The following is a 22766-nucleotide window of genomic DNA, read 5'->3' on the forward strand; positions in this document are numbered from 1 at the left end:
AGGCCTTTTAAATCATGTATTCTAAATTAGAGATCCTGCAGTTTTTTTAATTTGCATTTTAATGCTATATTAAGTCTTTTATATTGTATTTATTCTTTTATGCTTGGCTAAATGTTTCTGTCCAATGGGCACAATAAAGACATACTGATAGTAAATTCACTCCACAACCTTGCTGAAACTTAGCAGTACATTTCCCTGATAATACCTGTGTACTTTTACTGCAGTAACATGTCTACACTGAGGTTATTGCTCTTTTTTTCTACCAACTCGGTGATTTTCAGTGTTTTTACTTGAGAAAAAAAATCGCTGGCTGTTTCTGGAAGACTCAGTAAAATTCATCCGAAGAAACTGATGTTGGATCATCAGAGACACAAAGTACAGACTCACAGATCTGATCAAATATAAAGACAGACAGACATTAAAAAGTAAGTCTGGTTTTTCTCTGAGTGGCAGGAGCAGGCTGGGGATGATCCGGGCAGAAGCAGCGGACAGACGGTCGTGCGTCTGTGGAGTTCCGCTGCTGGAGCTCCGTCTGTTTCCAGAGCGTCAACCACATCAGGAGAAAAGAGAGAAGAAGTGAAGGAGCAGGAGGAGAAGAGGAGGAAGAGGAGGAAGGTGACTTACCGGAGTAGGAGGAGGAGATGGATGGATGAAGAAAGTAGAGTCCTGTTGGTTTTGAACTCCGCTCACACCTTCTGTCAGCAGCCGATCACTGACCAATGATGATCAATATGTGTGTGGGTCAGCGCGCGACTTTGATTGATCGGTCATCGATCATCCGTCAGGTATCAACCACTGATCAACTCTGAGAGGAGCAGAGGAGAGAACCGCGCGCCCTGCGACGCACCGAGAGGAGCGGTGCAGGGCGCATGCGCCACACACACACACACACACACACACACACACACACACACACACACACGCACACACAAACACGCGCACAAAAACACGCACACACAAACAGAGAGAGACAGAGAGAGAGAGGAAAGAGCGAAAGACAGAAAAGAGAGAGAGACAGAGAGAGAAAGAAAAAAAAAGAGAGAGAAAGACAGCTGGGAGAGAGAGAGGAAGAAAGAGGGAGAGAAAGAAAAAGAGAGAGAGAGATAAGGAGAGAGAGACAGAGAGAAAGAAGAAGGAGTTAAAGAGAGAGAGACAGAGAAGGAAGCTTAAATTACATCCAATAAAAATAAAAGAATCACAGTTGGATGGATGGATGTGTGTGTGTGCGTGTGTGTGTGCGCGTGTGTGTGTGTGTGTGTGTGTGTGTGTGTGTGTGTGTGTGTGTGTGTGTGTGTGTGTGTGTGTGTGTGTGTGTGTGTGTGTGTGTGTGAGCACCAGGTTCTGGTTGATTCATTTCCAGGTTTTTTGTTGGCAAAAAAAACCTATAAAAATCTATTTAAAACTGTAAATGCTGGCTGCAACACACACACACACAGAGGCTGTTCAGTGTGTGTGTGTGTGTGTGTGTGTGTGTGTGTGCGTGCGTGTGTGTATTTACTGTCAACTCACCTGTCCGAGCTGTGCGCAGGTGTCAGGTTAAAGGATCATTTCAGTTTCCTTGAGTCAGTTCTGCACTGATGAGCTCTGAGCTGTGGATCAGGTGAGTTCAACTCAGCTTTGTGCAGATGATGAGACACAGACATAAACAACCCCCACACCTCCTGTATAAGAGCAAGAGCCACAGAGAGAGACATAAAACAATTGTTGCTTTTTGTTTGTAGTTGGTGTTTGGTCATTTTGTCTCGCATTGTGTCTCTTTGCAGTTATTTTGAGAGGAGAGAGTATACTATACTAATAATAGTGATAGTTCTAACATTGCGTCTGTAAACACAGTAAAAAAATCTGGCCTGTGATTTCAAAGTATATCCTTCAACACATTCACATTTTTATGTATTTTATTTATCAATTACTCATAGATTCTTCAGTCGAAGAGTTCAGACAGACAGACAGACAGACAGACAGACAGGCGGACAGACAGACAGACAGACAGACAGACAGACAGGCGGACAGGTAGACAGGCGGACAGACAGGCGGAGGGTAACATCATGTCAGAGAGCTGAGACATTTCACACTGCTGCTCTGAGAGAGAAATCTCTGTTTGTCTCTCTCTCTCTCTCTCTCTCTCTCTCTCTCTCTCTCTCTCTCTCTCTCTCTCTCTCTCAGCTTTAAGAAACCTGAAGCCTGGTGAAAACTCCTGTCTGGTGATATTTTTCATTTTTCTAATTGTCGACAAATAGAGTGACTCGTACCAACAATAATCTGAACATACCAGGCATTTTCTCTGCAGCCAAAGTTTGATATATCTTCTAATTCCACTGCGCCACGGAGCTCCATCACTGTCCACACACATTCATGAACACACAGACACACACACTTTGGTCCAATCCCACAAACACTGTCCTGCTGCCATTAACGCACCAAATAAGGATTAATCTGCAAACTGAAAATATTGTCCCCAACAAATGCACCCATGCAGTCACCCAGCTGTTTCAGGAAATCATCAGGAAATAATAACTGGACTGAATCTGCGGGATGATATATCGACGAAAGTTAGTTTGTTTGGTTGTATGTTAAATAAATAAAGATAGAGAGGTTTCTAGTTTGTTTTTCAACTGTAATATAATTTCCTGCAGTTTGAAAACCAAATATTGGAAACTTCAGCAAAGATCTTATTTTATGTGTAGAAAATACATTTTGCAGCTATAGCATTGTTGAAATATTTTTATTAACGCTGAAATATAGACTTGTATACTACTACAAAAATCCTGTTTCAGTCAGGCTTCAGTTTTTCCTAAGATTGATTGACAACAAAACAAATACAGAATTTAATGTTTCTGATTCAAGACAATTTCAGATTTATTTACGAACCTACGGAGAATAATCTGAATTTAGTGTCTTTCAGTTTAGTGATTGTTGGCCACAATGTTTTTGCTCTGGTTAACTCACCGCTCTCGTAGCATCACTTTTGTCTGCAGTAGAGAAACAAGCTGCTGTGCACGAGCCGCTCAGCACCAAACAGCAGACAGACACAAAGAAGCAGGTGGAGACCAAACTGGAGCTAAAACAGAGAGAATGTTGGGCCTTAGATTCATCACATGGACACAAACACAACTCCATACGTCCAAATGAATTATGGTTAATCACGTCCTATAATTTACAACACTTCTCATTGTCTGACACTTTCATATACTGTACATTTACAGTACTGAAGTTCTTGTTTACACTGCTGGAAATATTCAAGTCCAAAGGTAAGGAAAATAACTAAACTCAGGATTTAGGCAAAAGAAAATATGAATTATTGATATCTTGTATTATTTTATTAACAACTTCCCAAAATTCAGCCAATAAAACAAAATGTGTGGTGTATTCAACAGTATGTTTCCAATAATGAAGCCCATCTTACAGGGTGCTGCATGGCCCATGTGTTAGATATGAGCATTTTACTTAACGCACACCCAGCCCCACCCCCATCCTCTATTTGGGCCTTGCTGCGGTTTCCCAGAGTTCATTGCAGCTCCAAGGTCCCAATGGGTCTGTTCCTCCATTTGCTGCCGCAGCAGACCAATTGGACTCCTTTGCTGCTCAGGACATCCAACCAATCAGAGTCGAGTACTGCAGCGACCCACTTACACTCACACATGCCCATAACGTGCACTAACACACACGCAGGCATCTCCCCCTCTCACCTTGAACATCATATCAAGGTTGTACAAGGATACAGCCATGAGAGTGTGTGTGTGTGTGTGTGTGTGTGTGTGTGTGTGTGTGTGTGTGTGAGTGGGTGGGTGTGTGGGTGGGTGTATGCTGGGAGCTTGAAGACAGGAATAACCAGAACAAACATACACACAGTGAATAAATAAACAAGTTTGGTGCACACTTGCTGTTGGAAGGAAGAATAGGTGGAAGGACGGATGATGAATGGATGGATAGATGGATGGATGGATGGATGGATGGATGATGGATGGTTGGATGGATGGATGGATGGATGGATGGATGATGGATGATGGATGATGGATCACGGATCATGGATGATGGATGGAAGAATGGATGGAAGGATGGATGGAAGGAAGGATAATGGATGGATGGAAGGATGGATAATGGATGGATGGAAGGATGGATAATGGATGGATGGAAGGCTGGCTGGCTGGATGGACAAGATGTGATCATGTAATAAATTAAAGTTGAGCAGTCCTTCTCTCTCCTGTGCCATTGTACAGAACTGATCAGTTTGATGCTACAGCCATGGTCAATTAGCTTAGCTTAGCATAAAGACTGGAAACAGCTTGGCTATGTCCAAATGTACCTTCTCTGAATTTCAATTATCACACGTTAAACCTCCTTTGTTTAATTTATACAACCATCTGTGGTTTCCAAGGGGGTCAACATTTCTTTCAGCTGCTGTACGATAACAATTTGAGCTACAAACCTGTAACTACCAATGTGTAGCTGAAATAATGTGGATTCAGTTGGGAATCAACGGTTTATATATTTCTAACATTACAGATTTGATGCAGAATTTAACGGGACTGTTGGGCCTAGGTGGAGGAACCTTTCGAGTAGCTGTGGCTGGGGGAGCTATAGGGAGTTTTATCAGGGACAGCAGCAGCTAAATACACAAATTATATTATAACTATATAACTAATATTATATGCATGTCTTGTTACAGTTACAGACACAAATCACTTGTTCATGCAGTCGAAACGCCACAAAACACTGTGTGTCACAGGGGAGACTCACAACATTCATAGTTGTTCTTTCAGGTCAGCGGCGACCCAGACTTTTAGTGTGCGGTGAAGCGACCTCATGATAATGTAGGAGAGAGAGACGGAGCCAAAGTTAACTTCCACCTCACTAATCACAGGAGCACGTGGAGAAAACCAGGCAGGTGAGAAAGCTCAGACACGGAGGAGATGTCGGTGAAGTGCACACGTCAGCAGATTCTGAGGCGACACCATCACAGGAGACGTTTACTGTCAACAAAACACAACCTAGGTTTTTCAGTTCAAAGAGATAAAACCTGAAACTGAGGAGACTTTACAAGCACAGGATAAATGCTCAGTACATACCTGTGGTATGCAGCAGGGTGGAAAGTAACACAGTACATTGAGTTAAGTCTATACTATATTTCAAAGACTATACGTTTTACTTCCGATGGTAAGATGCTAAACAGTTTATTAGATTAAAGAGTTTAAATAGGTAAAGTAAAGTGGCATCGTGAGGGAGGAATTTCCAGAAGCTGGTAAAGGAATAAAGTCATCTTTTGCTTATAAACCCTTTATAAATTTAACCTAATCAGAAAGTGGAACTTAATTTTGGAAGAATCCTATAATCTGCTCCTACAATAAAACACATGGTCCCATGCACAAAATCAAGTCTTTAAAGTTGTATGGTCTTAACTTAATGTAGAAAAACTCTGATATAAGAATTTTCCAACATATTTTTAATGCAGCTTCTGTATTTTCTCAAAATGTTTCATTTCTCCCAGTCCTTGTGCAGAAACCTGCCTCATTTCGTTTTTTAATCAGCTTAATCCAACAGTAAAAACCTGTTAAATTAAATCCTTACTAAAATTAGTTTGGGGTTGTTGCAGCCAAATAGTAAATATAAAATCGATTAAATTTACTCAGCAAAGCCACTAATTACACATGTAAGAATCTGTAATGAAAGTTGTGAATATATGTGTAATGCAGCATCATCAAAGTAGCTTTTTCTGCAGGATGAGTACCTTCACATTTGGTATCTTCAGTACATTTAGTTGAAGAAAGTCTTGCTATTTCACAAAGGGTTTTTAAATGGATAACTTATACTTGTAGTTCATTAACTAGTGTTGTATTAACTAATTTTAATGAGGTTAAGAACCAGAGGTCGTCTTCCATCACTGGTACCAGTTCACAGGTGTCGTTCCTCTGGTCGACACCTGTGAACAACTGGTTCTGTTGGTTTCACTGCTGTTTTTAGTTATGAACTCACATCTGCTTTAATACTAAAGGTTCTGCCACTGAAGCTTCGTGAGCTGTAACAGGACAAATGTGTGTGTGAGAGTATCATCTCAAGGATATTTTTTAACAGCTGCTTCCATCTGTTCAGGAGCCCAATGTCAACAGAAAATGATGTTTTTACAAATCAATCCTGAGGAAAACATGTTGACCACGACGTGGAAAACTATATAATAGATGTCAAGATATTTCAAACCCATAAATAACATTTTAATTAATGATTATTAGCACTATTATTAGCGCTGGTGTATTGTTTTGGCAACTATTTTGATGATTGATAAATATTTCAAGCTTTTATCAGACATGGTCTCAGGTTTTCATTCTTTTATATGGTTTATATGAAAATATATGGAATAAAACATTAATTTGACCATATTTTACCTCTAGTGGTTGGTAAATTAAATTTAATGTGTTGCATATATTCCTAAAACTTTTCACCTTTGCTCGTGTTTGCCATTTTTTTGTGTTTTCTTGGAATGTTTTGTTTATTTTCTGTAAGCTGCTATAATGTAAATTATGTATCTACCGTGATATAGTTCTAATAAAGGTTGAATTAATGAATGAATCAAGTTTTTAGGGTTTGGGGTTATCAACAGTTCATTTTCAGTTTTCTGTTGTTTCATTAGCCAAACTATTAACTGTTCAATCATGGAAATAATCATTAGCTGCATATTATTATTAATAAAACAAAGGTGGTTATATTTAACTGGAGTGAAGAGAAGTGACATAAGCAGGAGCAGCAGCTATAAGTAGAGAAGGAGGAGGCAGAGGTGAAGTTTGTATGAATCATATCTCACTAGAATATAAATATAAACTCAAACTCTCTGCCTGCTTTTACAACATTCACCAATATTATTGTTCCACTTCTTGGGATAAAAAAGAACAAACAGAGGTCACGAGATCTGGAAACAGTCGAAACAGATTAAAAAACATCTAAAGCAACTTTAATGTTTTTTTTCCTAATTTCATCAACAACAAAAATTAACAATAGAAAATACAGACCGACAGAAAGACGGGGAAAGAAAGATAGAGAGAGATGGGTCCCGAAACCTAAACAGCAGAGTGACAGGACGGGTCGAAGGAGAGAGGGATGACAGAGGGAAAAGATTCACTTCACTCTGTCATCAGTCCATCGCTGCTGCTTCAGGATGGAGGGATGAAGAGTTCTATCTCCTCCTCCTCTCCTCTCTCTCTCTGTTCTTGTCCCTGTTCTCTTTATTCCTCTCTCGCTCCCTCTCCCTCTTCTCCTCGGGCTCTCGCTCCCTCGCTCGCTCTCTCTCCCTATCCCTCCCTCTGTCTCCCTCTCGCTCCCTTTCTCCATCTCTTTGCCTGCCTTGAAAGTCCATTTTCCGTCTCCTGTCCTCTTCTTTTCGCTGCTGCTCCTCTTCCTCTGGTCTTTCGTCTCGTCTGCTCTGGTGGGTGCCCTCACGTGCACGCTCGTGTTCCTCCACCTCACGTGCACGCTCGTGTTCCTCCACCTCACGTGCACGGCCTCTCCCATGCTTCATTGCCTGCTTCTCATCGTTACTGTCATCCTCAGCTATCTTGTGTCTGCTTTGCTTCTTGTCAGAGCTTTTGTCCTTTTTCTTCTTGTCCTTCTCTTTCTTTTTCTTCGGCTCACTTGGTTCATTTCTCTTCTTCTTCTTCTTCCTGTGTTTGGCATCCGAGTCTGGAGAAGAAAATGAATAAATAATAACTGTTAACCCATCACTCTGACTTTTCTGTCCATTTCTGTGTAACCAGGGTTTCTTCAGATTCACCAAGTTAAATTTAAGAGCATTTTAATATCACTGAAAATACAATTTAATAATCGAAACCAACAAAAGTATGAAATCATTATAAGATCTACTTTCAGAACTTTTTCAAACACATTTTGGATGAGCACAGGATTTTATTACCCAGAATTCCTAACTGCCTTGCATACAATGAAATACAGAAAAAAAATACAGACGTACCCGAGCTGCTGCTGCTGCTGGAGGAGGAGTCTGAATCACTGGAGGAGTCTGAGGAGGAGGAGTCAGATGAGGAGGAAGAGGATGAAGAGGACGAGGAGGAGTCCGAGGATTCCACTTCCTGTCTCTGTGTCATGATAATCTTTGGAGCGTTCTTCAGATGTTCCCTCAACTCGTCCCTGAGAGAGAGAGGGAGAGAGACAATTATGTAGATATGAACTGAGACGAAACAGTGATGTTGATCAATGACTGTAACTGTAGACTCTTAAATTATAGCCAACAAAACAAAGACATGAACTCTGCAGTTTAGAAACCCTGTCACCTAACACCAGCGTTGAATGCTCTTTGTGGATAAATTCGAGAAAATCTCTGTAACCAGGTTCAGAATCCTGACTAATGCACAAGGAATCAAATATTAAAACTATAATCTTTGTGTCCATATACTTTCGGCCACATTGTGTTTGTGTCTCTTACGTGAGTCCTCCCAGTCCGATGGAGGTGAAGAAGTTAATGGCGAAGCGAGTGTTCCTGGGATTATCACGAGGAAACAGACCTTCAAAGAACGGCTGCAGAGTCCTGGAACACACAGACGTTAAACATTAACACAATTTTGTTTTGTTTGTTTAATTCTTCATAACCAACAGGAAACACTCTCCAATCATCATGTGTGAGTGTGTTCGTACTGGTCTTTGAGCCTCTGGTTGAGTCTGGGGAGCCCCATGTAGGCACAGAGCTCCTGGAAAAGGATCTTCACAAAGATCCTGCTGGACGACGTCGTGGTTTCCTCACTCATCCTGACACACTCCAACACCTGGTCGAGAGACATCCACCGGACACAGCATAGAGAGAGAGAGAGAGAATAAGAAAATTCAACTAGGGAGAAAAAACAACCTGAGTGTTAACCAGAGATTGGTTAGACTCTATTGAATTTAATGTGAGTAGGTGTGTACGCTTACACTCCAGGGAACAGAGTCTGTGTAGAGCAGGTGAGCGAACAGTCGGGCCACGTTCCTCAATTTGTTGGTTTCCAGTCGATGAATCGTGTCATACTGCTCCGCAAAAATACCCTCAAAACTTTCCATGTACTCTTTCTTTAGCAGACAGAACCTCTGCAAACACACACACAAACAAAGTGTTATTTTTACGTTTTGCTTAAGATCAACATCAGAACTTGGCAGTAAGTTGTTTAATAGTTCTAAAATAAAACTCTTTACAGACATGCAGACTATACATAGAAACAAACAAATTGTGTTTCAGCAGAATTTCTAAAATGTAAATTCCAATTACTGAAAGCACCACAAACGAAGACTCAGACTATGTAATCTCAATATCCGGTCATATAAAACCAAAACTATCTATGACAGATACTAGAAGAGCGAAGAGAGAAAACGTGCTTTAAAAATAGGGTGAACGGACCCTTTGAAATGAGCCTCAGAATAATGTATGAGAATACCAGCAGAGGTGAGTGTGAGTGTGTGTGCCTCACCCCGGCCAGCAGACCGAAGAACTTCTCGTAGGTCCTCTGTTGAGCGCAGCAGTCCAGGATCATGTTACACAACTCTTTCTGTTAACACACACACAAAGATCTTATTAATACAGAGGGTTATACATATCTACTTGTCACACATGTGAGACACTGTGGATCTTTTCTGCGGTGTCTTCTGAAGCTTAACGCTAGATCTTAACCACGATCTTAGGCTTCAGTGAAGGTTTGTAGTCACTGTTATGACTTCAAATTTTGGTCCAGATTGTGCAGGAAGAACCCAAAACTAAACAGACAGACACACAAAAAGATACTGAGCATTATATTTGTGCAGCTGTCGGTTTCTGCTGCCACCATCCTCCTCTTTCACCTCTTCTCGACTCATATTTTATGGCACACAAGTTCCTGGTCGTTGTTCTTTTTGTTATGATTAGTGAACATGAGATTCTTCAGAAAAGTGTTGTCATTCGTGTCAGTGCGGCTGTTCAGTACGTCTGAGAGAAAAATGTGTTCAAGGGCAAACATCTTAAAAGGGTGTGTGTGTTTTCCAGCTGTTGTGTTGAGTGATTCAGTCCTGATGCTGATGAAACTGTCTGGCAAGGTCATCACCTCTGACCTAACACACACACACACACACACACACACACACACACACACACACACACACACACACACACACACACACACACACACACACACACACACACACACACACACACACACACACACACACACACACACACACACACACACACACGTTTTTTGATTTTCTGTCAAACAGCAAAGCAATTAAACAACCTGTTGTTTCAGCTGTTTAAACACAACATTCACATGCAGACTACAACACATCTCCATGTTCTGATTTTATTTCTCATCATGTCCATCAGCAGCTCAGAAGGTCAACGTTCACAGAGATGACCTTGAGGCACAGAGTGAGGAGCTGAGAACGGGTGTTGATACTCTTCTCCACTGACTGTATTTGTCTGAACTGAGCGACAGGTGACGTGTTCTAATATTTACACCACTGTCACATGAAACTCTAGAGAAGGAAGAGGTGTACATCGTGTGACTGACACACAAGTTATTGAAGTTGTGAGATTGTCATCCTCATTGCTAGTAGACAGAAAATGAAAATAAAAATTTTGCTCCACTTTCAAAGACGGTGAATGATTCTCAGCATTTCAATACCACGAAGAACAAGAAGAGTAAAGTAAACAGTAACAAGCTTAGTGATGAGCTTAAACAGTTTTTAAAAAAAAAACTGCATTGGAATTAGTGAACTCTTCACTTCTTACCCCTTACAGCAGTAACACGGTTACTTCCAAACACGCTGAGCATACAATTTAACGACTACATCGCTCCTCCCCCTATCTTTCCCACCCATCTCTCCTCCCCTCCCCATTTTTCCTGCTCACCCCAACCGGTCGAGGCAGATGGTCGCCCGCGTCTGGTTCTAGAAGTTTCTTCCAGTTAATGAGAGTTTTTTCTCTCCACAGTCACCACAGTGCTGCTCATTGTGGGAACTGTTGAGTTTCTCTAAAAACATTAAGATCTTGACCTTCTATGTAAAGAGCCTTGAGATAATGTATATTATGATTTGGCACTAAAAAAATTAATTAAAATTGAATTATTTTAAGGGGTTTCGGTTTACATAACATTACTGTTCACGTCATGTCCTAGATACTAGTGAATGTTAGCAGCTCCATCCTGCTCTTAATTGGTCTCCTGAGTCACTGAGCTGGCACAGGCACACGTAAGAGCCTCTGTTTGAAAAGGCTGTTGAAATTTCGTCAAAGTGAAAAAACACAATCGAAAGACACAAAATGGCCATAAAGAGACTTAAAACCAAAACTACAATTACTTGAGGACCCTGATGTCCATCGTCTCTGGGGTGGGTGAGAGGCCTTTTATCAGACTGTGCCACGGGGGCCATCTTGTCCGAACTCGTCTGAGTTTAGACCGACTCTCGAAACACAGAGCTGATTGTACTCTGACACATGATGTTTCTCAAAGCTTTTTTTCTCCACAGGCTCACACACACAGCTGACCTGCAACTGTCAGCGTGGGAAACCAGCTATTATTGTAACATAACCTGACCTTAAGACCACATGAGTGCACACACAAAAACGTGAGCTATTAACAAGCAACACACACACAACCCACAGCAGCATGTTCACACTGATCTGGAAATAACCTTTTTCTAATGCTCTTTATCACCTCAAACTAAATCTCATCTGGAACCTTTAATTACAAAATTCTTAACTTGGGTATCAGCGCCACCTTCTGGTCAGAAATGTGCTTGGATCACACAGAGATGTGCTATTAATGAATAACTTGGTAAGTATCTTACATGTAGAGATATGGTATTCTAGCAATACAATCATTAATGTCATTGTATCAGTGTGTGTGTGTGTACACTCACCGTCTGGCTGTCAGGAAAGTCCATCTTGATCAGTTTGTGGGCACACTCCTCAAAGTCCAAACTACAGAAACAACCAGTCAGTCAGTAACTGTGAAATCCCTTCAATTAAAGCATGGTAAGTAGGCCACTCACACACACACACACAGAAACACACACAGACACATCTTTAAATATTAGTCCAAGTTCATCAAATTTAGCAGGAGCTGTAAATAACTGCAAACACCCTCAGAGACAACTGAGTCACTGATCACTGTGTAATTTTAAGTGTGTGAGTGTGTGCGCATGTCTATCTATATTTATGAGGGCCAATTTTGGTTCAAAACCATCATTATGAGGACATTTTGAGTGGTCCTCACAAATTCAATGTGCTGTTTGAGGATTAAGACTTTGTTTTAGGGTTAGGGTCAGAATTAGGTTTAGGTTAGGGTAGGGCATTTTAGTTGTGACAGTTAAGGTTATGGTAAGGGACTAGGGAATGCATTATATCAATTAGGTTCCTCACAACTAGAGGCGTGAATGTGTGTGTGTGTGTGTGTGTGTGTGTGTGCGTGTGCACGTCTGTACCTGGACTGGATAGCGAGGTAGATGGTTCTTCTGAAAGCAACCAGGTTGACTTCAGTCTTATCGAAGATGGTGACCTTCTCATCTGAGACAAACAGAGACAGAGAAGATGATGGAAGATTTTGTTTGGCTTTTTGTGTATTATGTAAAAATATCAGATAATTATTATGACAGTGTAATATCACAAAATTAAAGTGATGCAACTAGGGAGCATCTTTTTGTTCCTGCCTTGTACACCCTTACCTTTCAAGCACCTCAGGTCAAGCAACACAGACTTAATGTTTAACATTTAAAACCCAGATGACATCACAAAAACATCATCAGTGTTTACTTTACAAAGCTTCGGCAGAGACGACATTGTGCATCTGTTTTCACAAGCTGAGAAGTAAAAACCTGTCTAACCTTCTCCGACTTCCTCGTTCTCTTCTTCCTCATCTTCATCTTCGTCGCTGCCGTCTCCTTCCTCTCCTGAATCGCTGCTGCCCTCGTCCAGGATGTCTGTTAAAAGGAGGTTGCGGCGGATTGGTTAAGATTGTGACGGAGGTGACAGCTTATTGGGCAAAGTGCAATGTTTAAGCACGTTCTGACCTCTTTTGATGGTTTTGTATTTCTCCTCGTTCTCCAGGAAGTCCGGGTCCAGCTTAAACACATCTGAGTGAACACAAACACACATGTTAGGATTAGCATGTACACACTTATTTGGGAAGACGGTTGTAGTCTCCAGCTCTTACTGATGATGTCCTCCAGGTTGTACTCATCGTCCAGTGGCAGCATGTGGGTGAACTGGTCGTCCTCCTCCACCAGGTCCAGGCCATCTGGGATCACTGGATGATCTTTGAAACCGTCCTTCCTGATGGCAAACATCACCTCAATCATGTACTGGACCCTCTTGTCGATGGCCGACTCGTGGAGGACGTTCCTGAGACGCTCAAATATGGCTGAAAAAAAGAGAAAGACAATTTTATTAGATTTTTTTCCTGATCAATTGTGCCGATACTTGCGATTTATGTTGGATTTTTTTGCCTCTTAAATAGAAAACTGATAACAAAGAAAAAAGTAGAAGATCCTCCAGTTTAATGTTGTAGCTGCTGTTTACCATTGATTCCTCTGGGGGAGACCTCGGTCAGTTTAAGTCCGCATTCTTTCAGAAAGGAGATGGTGACCTCGACACTGTCGTCTGTCGGACGCTCCAACAGCAGAGTGAGCATCTCCAGACACAAAACCTCATGGGCCTGAGGGCGAGAGAGAGAGAGAGAGAGAGAGAGAGAGAGAGAGAAAAAGGTAAAAACACTTCATAAGAGCTGAGCATCAACACTCAGACCTTCCATCAATGTTGGTAACTTACCACGTTCTGGTTGATGAGGTGAGCCACAAACTTTGAGGCTGTCAGGCACTGTAGCTGGAAAACCAAACAAAGACTGATTTTAATACATCACTGATACTAATACTGCTACTTTTCCCAGCTTCAGTCATAATACATCTTAAGATGAAAACACGATAGGTTAAAAAATAATTGGGACGCATGAATCGACTCATTTCTGATGCAGATTTAAACACATCACCTCGCTTCAGTGTAATTTCTTGAAATGTGTATTTTACATTTTGAGCATGAATCCCTTATTATTGTGTATTAGCTCCAAGAAATTCATTCTCGACAGTCAGAGAGTTGAACGTGCAGTCAGACATGTACCTTGAGGTTGCGGCGGTAGCTCCTCCTGAAAGCTAAGATGAGACGCTTGAGGATCAGCTCTCCAATCTGAGGGAACTTGGAGTTGATAATGGCAACGACAGCGGCATAAACATGGGTGAAGGTGGGAGACGCTGCCTGAGCCTGCAGCACCGAGCGAGCCAGGAGACCCCTGAGGGGAGGGGGGAGTCAGTCAGACAAAACATGGCCTCCATTGTGTGACATAAGCATATAACAATTTAGAAACAATTAACCCTCAAATGTTATTGATGTTATATTAGTGATTTTTCTGTTTGAATATTGAGTGTAAACGTGCAGTTGTTTGAGAGTGTATGTTATTATTCACCTCCCCCTGATGATGTTCTCCTGCAGCAGCTCCTGGATGATGTTGACGATGTTCGACACGTTGACTTTGTTGATCAACCCGTTGATGGACTTCTTTAGAGCCTCCCAGCTCATCCTCTGATAGGCCAGGCTGCAGAGGAGGCGGGGCATCAGTGACCACACAAATTATAAATTATCGGATTAAATTAAGATTAAGTCAAGATTGTGGTAGCACATCTCAGATCAATCATCAGAACAGAGTCGATCCGAGCTGAGCAGAATGAGTTCGGTAAAAATTAAACAAACTCGCTCGTACCTGCTCTTGTCAGTGATTTGCTGCTGCATCATACGCAGCTTGGCGGGGGGAATGTAAGCGCCACCGGTCCTCGTCAGGATTGGGTCAATCTCCTCCTTCTTCTTCTTGACCGGCGGCTCATCTGACGCCACCGGCTCCTTGTCTGTCGGAGAGTCAGCAGAGCGGCCACGCCTCCTGTGATCCGACTCTGCATCTCGGTTGGTCCACCGGCGACCGTTCCGGTCATCACAGCGATCTCTGCGTGGAACAGAAGGAGACAAAGATAATAGCAGACAAAATATTTTAAAAACACGTGTTACTACTTTCAAATCATGATTCACTTAAACAACCGTATTTTGCATGAAAGGTAAAAATGAATTTTCATCAAGCCCTACTCATAATTCTCTCGTAATGTTTGTCTTCTTCAATGTGAACTGTTTCATATCTGTGTTGTTAATAACACTCAGCTTGAATTTTATGAAAAAGAATAACTATTAACTTACTTTAAAGAAACTAAAAGATTTATTTCACAATAAAAAAAATAACATTACATTTACAGGGCCATCTTTACAAAACAACTAAAACAGAACAGCTCAAAACTGTCAGGTGGGTTTAGTGGTTGGAATATCTTTATGTTTATTAGTGCAGCAAAGTATCAGAGGTAAAGAGACACTGTTCTCTGAGAAGTAATTGCTTTAATATCAGGTGTATTATCATCTTATTAAATAAATCAGTTATTTGAACTTTGAGCATTTTCAGCCTGTGTCAGTTTTATTTTATGTTAATTTTCATTATGTTTTGTATTTATGTATTTACACATGTTTAATGTTTAATTGAGTGTCTAGTGATTTTTCTAAATATATATGGACAAGTATGTGTAGGGTTTTGATTGAAAAAGGGGTTTTCATGACCCAGTTTCACTACATCATTATGAGATATATATCCACTAAATCACAAAATGGTTACAAGCCAATCGCAAGCTATGAGGCTCTGTGTGTTTGTGTGTGTTACCTAGCATAGCGTCCTCTGTCGTAGCGCTCCCGGTCTCTCTCCCTCTCTCTGGACCTGGATCTGTCTCGTCCCCTGGAACCAGATCTGTCTCTCCCTCTGGACCTTGACCTGGATCTATCTCTGGACCTTGACCTGGATCTGTCTCTTTCTCTGGACCTTGACCTGGATCTGTCTCGTTCTCTGGATTTGGATCTGGATCCGTGGGATCTAGATCTGGATCGATCTTGCTCTTTGGACCTGGATCTGGATCTCTGAAACAAACAAACAAACAAACAAAAAAAAGAGTGTGAGTAGTGTGTCTCTCCATCTTCATGTTAAAATGATCTGTATCAATCTGAATGCAGGATGAATTGGACATGTCACTCTGTACATCAAGTACAAGTTTGTACCCAGAGTGAATATCTGTGGGTATTTGGATTTGGGTCAGACGAAACAAGATACTTCAAAATGTCACGGTTGTTGGTAGTAACCAGTGCATTTAAATACATAAAATTACAGTAAAAACCTTAGTCTGAGCTTACTTTGATCTGGGCCACGCTGCTCCTGAGCTTCCTCAGCGTCCCATTATGTTGATCATCTTCATCACTGCTGGTGCTGTCGTCTGAGCTGCTGGAGGCCGGGCTCCCAGAGGGGCTGCGGCCTGCAGGACTGGCCTGAGGGGAGGGCCTGTCTTTGGGGCTCTTCTCCACCAAGTCGGCCTGTTGGGGCTTCACTGCTGCTGGACTGGACTCATCTTCTGACGATCCTGAAGACAACACATGAAGATGAATGTTAAAACTACAGCTACTAAGTAGTACTTATACTGATACTACAAAAACAAAAAGTAGTAGCAGGTTTTACTCACCACTGTGTTCCTTCTGTGCAGGATTGGGACTTTGACTTCTGCCTGGAGAGTCCATACCTTAAAAACACACACGTTCTCATTATGACAGAAAGGCGTAAGAGTCACTTAGGGCTGCAGAGAAGGATTATTTACATTAGCAGTTTCCAGATTAATTAATTGAACCATAACAGAAAAATATACTCATTAAAAAAACCAAGCTGGTTTTGAATTATCTACTTCGTTTTCCATCATTAGAGAAAAACAGCAAACATTCAAACTTGTGGAGCAGGAAACTTCTTTTGCAAAATGATTCAAATGACTGTTTATAAAAAAAAGTACATTGTTGTGGATCTGCTAATTTCATCCCTACACCCATCATATGTCAAATCATACGTAAAGAGAAACATGATTCTGATGATAGTAACATAAAGTCATCTTCTACATTCTACAAATTCTGAGATCACTTTCTATTTTTCCTATTGACCATTAATCCTATGAAAACCTGAATTTGATTTGTACATAAAAGTCTGTCTCAGTATTTAGATTTTCTTACCGTGTCTGTGATAGTGACGATCATTTAAAATAAACAACATACAAACATTTATTAAAGCAGAACATTATCCAAATGAAATGCTTGAAATTCATCTGCTAATTTCTGTCGTTCAAATGAGCATTTGCTCGGTTCAAACTCTGGTTGTTTAACATTTTCACGGTGTTGGTCTGAACCTCATCTGAGAAACGGATAAATCATACGTCTACAAATATTATACAGAGGATCTCAGCTCTTGTTTCAAACTTTAAAAGACAGTTTTTGTTTCTCTGTAGCAAACCTCGAGCAACACGTATCACAACACTAAGAAACCGGAAGCTGCTCCTACGTGTACATTTATAATGTACAAGTTACTTTAGAGAAGTTAAGTAGATAATAATATGACGCGAGAGAACAAAACCATTTCCACCGACCGACAAACGTCTCAGTCGTATCGCCATGTGTGTTTGGATGATGTAGTTAGCTAACCTGCTAATGCTACATCGACTCTGCCCAGTTAAAGTGTTCAAAAGCAGGAAGTGAAAGACATCAAACGTATTTTTCATCGACAATATATTTCTGCTACATCCAGTTTTTTTACGTTTTAATCTCCTCTCACCGTTTTGTTCCCAGACTTTTTGTCCCTCCGTCAAATCAGAGTCTTTTTAGTGGCGGCGATATCCGAGAAATGCTGCCGGGTCAGGTGCAGCTTCCGGATTTCACAATAAAAGTTTGAAAGGTGATGACTGTTTCGGTATCGGTCTCTAGCGGTGATGATAATAACTACCTCCTCACTGCCCGAGCATCTTGTTGGTGATCCGCTTGTTTATCAGTTTAGGAGAGAAAAACATATGATGTGATGATGGAGGGCAGGATGTCAATTCATTATATATACAAGCAGTGTCCCACAGGAACTATCAACAGAGAAAATAAGAAGAGATGGTTCCAGTAAGGGTCCCTCACGGAGCCCTGATCAACCTGTTAGATTTAATCTGACTTTTAAAATCAGATTAAAGGTAATCTGACTTTTAGAACAGATTACACCTGTTCTAAAGGTCTTATGTCAGTTTCTGTATTGATTTTAAAATTCTTGTATGTTTTAAAGCATGTCATGGTCTCGCAGCAGCCTGTCACACGTGTCTAGGGTTTAAACCAACAGGGTCTCTCAGGTCCTCTGGCACTTTGGGACATTTTTATTCACTCTTATATTTTATTTCTCATTATCATGTGTTTTTCTCGTTTTTGGTCATATTTTGACCTACTTTATCCACTTTCTTAGTTTTGATTATATTTTTCTACTACATTTTAACCTTTTTATGTGCATATATGTAAGATTATTTTTATTTTTTGTTTTATTATCTGCTTGTTGGTCAGCTGTATAGTATTTAATATTGCATGAAACATTAGTTACTGAGCTCTAGTACTGCAGCGCTGGCAGAGGAATTGATCTCTGAGTACTTTCTCCGTCCTTGAGCGTAGGTTAAAGTTTGGAATGTGCTGCAAAAACCAGTAGTGTTATACCATTTCTCACACACACACACTGGAGGTAAGCACTAGCACACATCTGTACTGAAAATAAATACATCTTTATTATTCTTATCTCTACAGAGTGATCCCTCCCTGCATCCCACAGACAAGACATCAGTACAAAATACACATTATTATTAATAGACATCAATAGAAAGAGGCATCAATGGAAAGTAATCACCACCAACAGTCAGATAGTAAAGTGTAATTAGACGTGTGTGATGATTGATCAGTGGAAAAAAGACAAAGAAGTAAAAAGCATGAAGAGCTCACAGTGAGTGTTTGTCCAGCAGAGCAGTTTGTGATCAGAGAAATAAAAGGTTTTCTACAAACACAAAGTCAATAAACGATGAAGAGAATCGATGATCAAAGGTCCAGTTAATAACGATCTGGAGCGTTCACATGATTGAAAGTTCACAATAGGTGGTGACACCTACACCGACTGCTAAATAAAGACTCCATATTCTTGGTAAGTCGGCCTTTGAGTCCGATTCTCTTTCTATTGCTCCCAAAGATCAAGAACAGACGTCAAAGTACACAAAGTTCAGCTTTCAGTAGATAATATCAAAACATCTAATGTGAGTCTGTGTGGGTGCTGAGGGTGCTGAGAGCTTGTTTCACCTCAGCTATGAAGATTTTTTTGACCTTCGGTAACTGATAATAATAAACCTTTGAGTAAACACGTAGACAATACACAGAAAACAGATGTTCAGTGAGTGGTTATCAATTAATCAGTGATCAATCAGTTCTGTGAATTCTGTGTGAAGAGACAGAAAATCAGTTTCTCCCATTAAAAAACATCAAGTTTAAGATTAACTTGTGTTAAAGGTGCAGGTAGACAGTTTGTGCTGAAGTGAATGTCTGATCACATCTGAAATGTTAGCAGTGAATTATTGGTCATTTATTCACATAATCTAAGGAATCAGATTATAGTGTATGTTCATATTATTGCACAGATTTGTCATCAGAAGCCTGAAGCTAACATGCTAGCACCGCTAAGGTTTGGGCTACACTGCCCTCTCACTAAGCCCCTCCCTCTAACCTGTCAGTACATCATCATCATCACCACTGTCACCATGACAACTTACCAAAACCTGCTGCTACCATAGAGCAACCTTTGACCTTTGAGCCTGACCTCCACAGGACCTCTCACACTAACCTCATAACCTGCTCATCAACAGCCAATGAGAGTTAACGGAACAGCCAGAAATATCGTCGAGTTCAGGACTTGTTTAGCTTAGCTAAGCACAAAGACTAGAAGTGGGGGAAACTGCTAGCCTAGCTCCATTAAGACAGAATCACCCACGCTCCAACAAATCAAACACAGTTTGCATCAGGACTTTTAGTTTCAAAAACCTAAACTCAATTTAAAATGTTGAAAAAGTTACCATGACAAAGATATGTTAAATTCTATGATCTAACCTGCCAGGGACACCATGGAAAAGAACAGAATCAGCTGTGAAGGAGGCCAGAGGAAGAGAAGCACTGTTGACAATGACGATGATGATGATGATGAGGGTGGGGATGATGATGAGAAAATGTTGACAGCTGCAGCATCATAATCTTTGAGTGATATACCTTAAATCCCTCTTAAACCCTTGATAAGCTGAAATGTGCATGGAATGAGTAACTTTAGGCTATAAAAGAGCTATAAAAGAGAACCTCAGCAGACTCTCTTTAAAAATGTCTCTCTTACTTGAAGACAGATTAAAAGAGAATTAATGCATTTAAAGTATTTCTCAGGGAGGGGGATCTCCTGTGTGCAGCATATTTAAATACTTGTTACTACTAGCTTCTAGCTGTATTTAGTAGGAAAACAGTAATATCAGAACATAAATTCTGTTAATATCCTGATCCAATCTCAGACTGTGTTGATGAACTCAATCAGGACGCAGGTTACTGGTGGTGGAGATGGTTGCAGTACTGTTAGCAGTACTCGCAGTTGTATTTATACTATTAGTGGTAGAAGTTTTAAACCTGGCATTTGATCATATCAGGTTACAAAAAGTAAACAGGGTGGTGGGCAAAATAAAAAAACAAATTAATGATGGCTCACAGGGAAATGTATGCTGGAGGACGCTGTGTGAACAGGCTGGTCCAGACTGGCGTTCCCAGCTTGCATCAGACCACTTTCGTCAAACCAACTGAGGCAGTGGAAGCGACCTCTCTTTTTCCTGTCTGAGGCTCCGTCCTCCACCTCTCACCATCGAGCGAGCGTGTGAAAAACCAGGGCGGGTCACGAGCGAGGTGGGTTCATCACATGTTTCATCATCAGTGTTACAGACATACAGTGTTACAGACACATAGTGTTCCACACAGACAGTGTTACTCAGCTATACAGTGTTACAGACAGACAGTGGTGCTGCTCAGACTGTGGTTACTAAGGCTGAAGGCCAACGTGGTGGTGCTCTGCTGTCGCCATGGCTACAGGTGGTGTTGTCTGGAGGGCAGGGGCGATTGCCGTGGCGACACGGCAGACAGCAACTCGCTGTAGATCTCCCGTCGGACCTCCTGCGCCACACTCTCTCGAATCTGGAAAAAGCATTATGTTAAAATGTGTGTGAAAATAAAAATAAAATTGATACATATGTAAAGTGTCTCTAGAAATGTCACCAGACATGTATCAGTAAATCAGACAGTTACCTCTCTGATGAGCTGCTGCAGGTTCTCCACTCTGACTGTTCCTGCTGCGCCTTCCTCTGGTGCTTCTCCACCTCCCTCTCCTCCTCCTCCAATCTTTCCCTCCTCTTCCTCTTCCTCCTCTTCTCGTGTGTTGGGTCGAGGAGGAAGGACAGGGGTTATGTTGATTGATGCCCGGTACACACCTTGGCTCTGCTCCTGGTCTCTTCCTCCTTGGCCTGGACTGGACGATCGGGAGGAGGGATTGGTGGTGGGGGTGTGACCGTCGTAGCTGAGCTCTGATTGGAGGAAAAGCTGCTCTCTGAGTAGATCTGACACCTGGGGGGATAGTAAAGGTTGTACACTAAGGGTGAAAAAAACTTTATCAGACAAATATTATTAGCTTTATATTACTAATGTGAAAGTGTGTGTGTGTGTGTGGTCTGTGGACTGACCGGCTCCATGGCTCTAAGCGCGGAGGCGGTGGACAGACTGTCAACGCTGTTGTCTCTATGGAGACCCTGAGGGGAAGAGATTTTGCAGTTTAATTTTGTCATCATTAAAAACAAGTTTGAAACCTCACAAGTTTCACTGTGTAGTATAAAAAATGAGTTGGAGCCCGATTTGGTGAAGATGCAGTTGTTTATATCACAGTATCATCTGCGTCAAAGTGGAGTTTGCATTGGAAACCATTGGATGGAGACAGTTGTATATATAGCCTATGTTGTGTGTATATACTCTTTAATGTGGTGTGTATTGTATGCACCATGCGTTGTGTATTTTGTATATATAAATATATACTGTACCCTTTGTTGTGTCAGTCTGTCTTCCAGCTGTTGTTCCAACTCCTGCAGTTCCTCTCTGACTGCTGATCTCAGAGACTGAAGCTGCTCTACCTCCAACCTACACAAACAAAGTTAGCTCTGTACCATATTCTCACATATACAATACACAAAGTTCAGATAACTGTGAAACAACTTGTTAGTTGTTGTGAGTCACCTGTCAGAAGGGCTCAGGTGTTTGTAGACCGGAGCTTGCTGTCGCATGATTGACTGCTCCAGATCCATCATCTGACTGCGGAACAAGTTCAGACTCCGCCTCTTCTGCTGAAACTCTGTCAAAGACTGAAAGAAAAAAGAGAGGGGGGAGATTAAGTGAAACTGAGTTTATTGATAATGACCAAGGCAACAGTCCACCCTGCTGCCTACAGCATGGAAACAGTCTAACATTATGTAAATGTTAGGTTATGCAAAGCTACACTGTTTATTTATTATATAACTATGAACACAGAATGGTGGCATGTATGTAAATATGGAGCACACGGTCCTGACATGTGATTTAGTTTCATAAGTCCAAATTTAACTAATGCATTAACAGCATACATGAAAACCAGAGGAGGGCAACTGATGTAAATTACTGGGGTGTTGACAGTACCTGGTGGCTGGGCAGAGATGTTGTGTGATCACTGAACGTGTCTGGAGTGTTGGCTCGGTTCTACATGAAGAGGATAGTGGTGTCACAGAAGGAAGATGGACAC

General features: G+C 41.3%; 3 protein-coding genes across 5 annotated transcripts in view; all 3 read right to left on the bottom strand.

The window, feature by feature from the left end:
• Positions 1-889, bottom strand: part of znf385b (zinc finger protein 385B) — a 44909-nt gene extending 44020 nt beyond the window's left edge. For both annotated transcript variants that reach the window (XM_034575004.1, XM_034575003.1), the window contains exon 1: positions 625-889. The gene's annotated coding sequence lies outside the window, so the exon portion shown is untranslated. The remainder of the gene's footprint in view (positions 1-624) is intronic.
• A 6029-nt stretch (positions 890-6918) lies between these two features.
• cwc22 (CWC22 spliceosome associated protein homolog) lies at positions 6919-17839 on the bottom strand. The gene is made up of 21 exons (XM_034575022.1): positions 17703-17839; positions 16576-16632; positions 16253-16476; positions 15732-15982; positions 14742-14978; positions 14448-14576; positions 14105-14273; positions 13760-13813; positions 13511-13646; positions 13146-13352; positions 13003-13065; positions 12817-12912; positions 12418-12499; positions 11854-11914; positions 9435-9512; positions 8905-9057; positions 8632-8759; positions 8423-8524; positions 7952-8127; positions 7475-7665; positions 6919-7441 (listed from the first exon to the last, which is right to left on the bottom strand). The coding sequence occupies exons 2-21, from the start codon at positions 16628-16630 to the stop codon at positions 7163-7165; spliced, it is 2871 nt and encodes a 956-aa protein (XP_034430913.1). The 5' UTR covers positions 16631-16632; positions 17703-17839; the 3' UTR covers positions 6919-7162.
• Positions 17840-19817: 1978 nt separating this feature from the next.
• The window catches only part of itprid2 (ITPR interacting domain containing 2), a 31369-nt gene continuing 28420 nt past the window's right edge, over positions 19818-22766 (bottom strand). For both annotated transcript variants that reach the window (XM_034574162.1, XM_034574161.1), the window contains exons 17-22: positions 22664-22723; positions 22229-22353; positions 22036-22132; positions 21685-21750; positions 21254-21568; positions 19818-21142 (exon numbers count right to left, since the gene is read on the bottom strand). In XM_034574162.1, coding sequence (XP_034430053.1) covers positions 21035-21142; positions 21254-21568; positions 21685-21750; positions 22036-22132; positions 22229-22353; positions 22664-22723 — 771 coding nt within the window. In that variant the 3' untranslated portion in view covers positions 19818-21034. The remainder of the gene's footprint in view (positions 21143-21253; positions 21569-21684; positions 21751-22035; positions 22133-22228; positions 22354-22663; positions 22724-22766) is intronic.

Source organism: Hippoglossus hippoglossus, chromosome 21 (assembly GCF_009819705.1).
Source record: "Hippoglossus hippoglossus isolate fHipHip1 chromosome 21, fHipHip1.pri, whole genome shotgun sequence".
Lineage (NCBI taxonomy): Eukaryota > Metazoa > Chordata > Actinopteri > Pleuronectiformes > Pleuronectidae > Hippoglossus > Hippoglossus hippoglossus.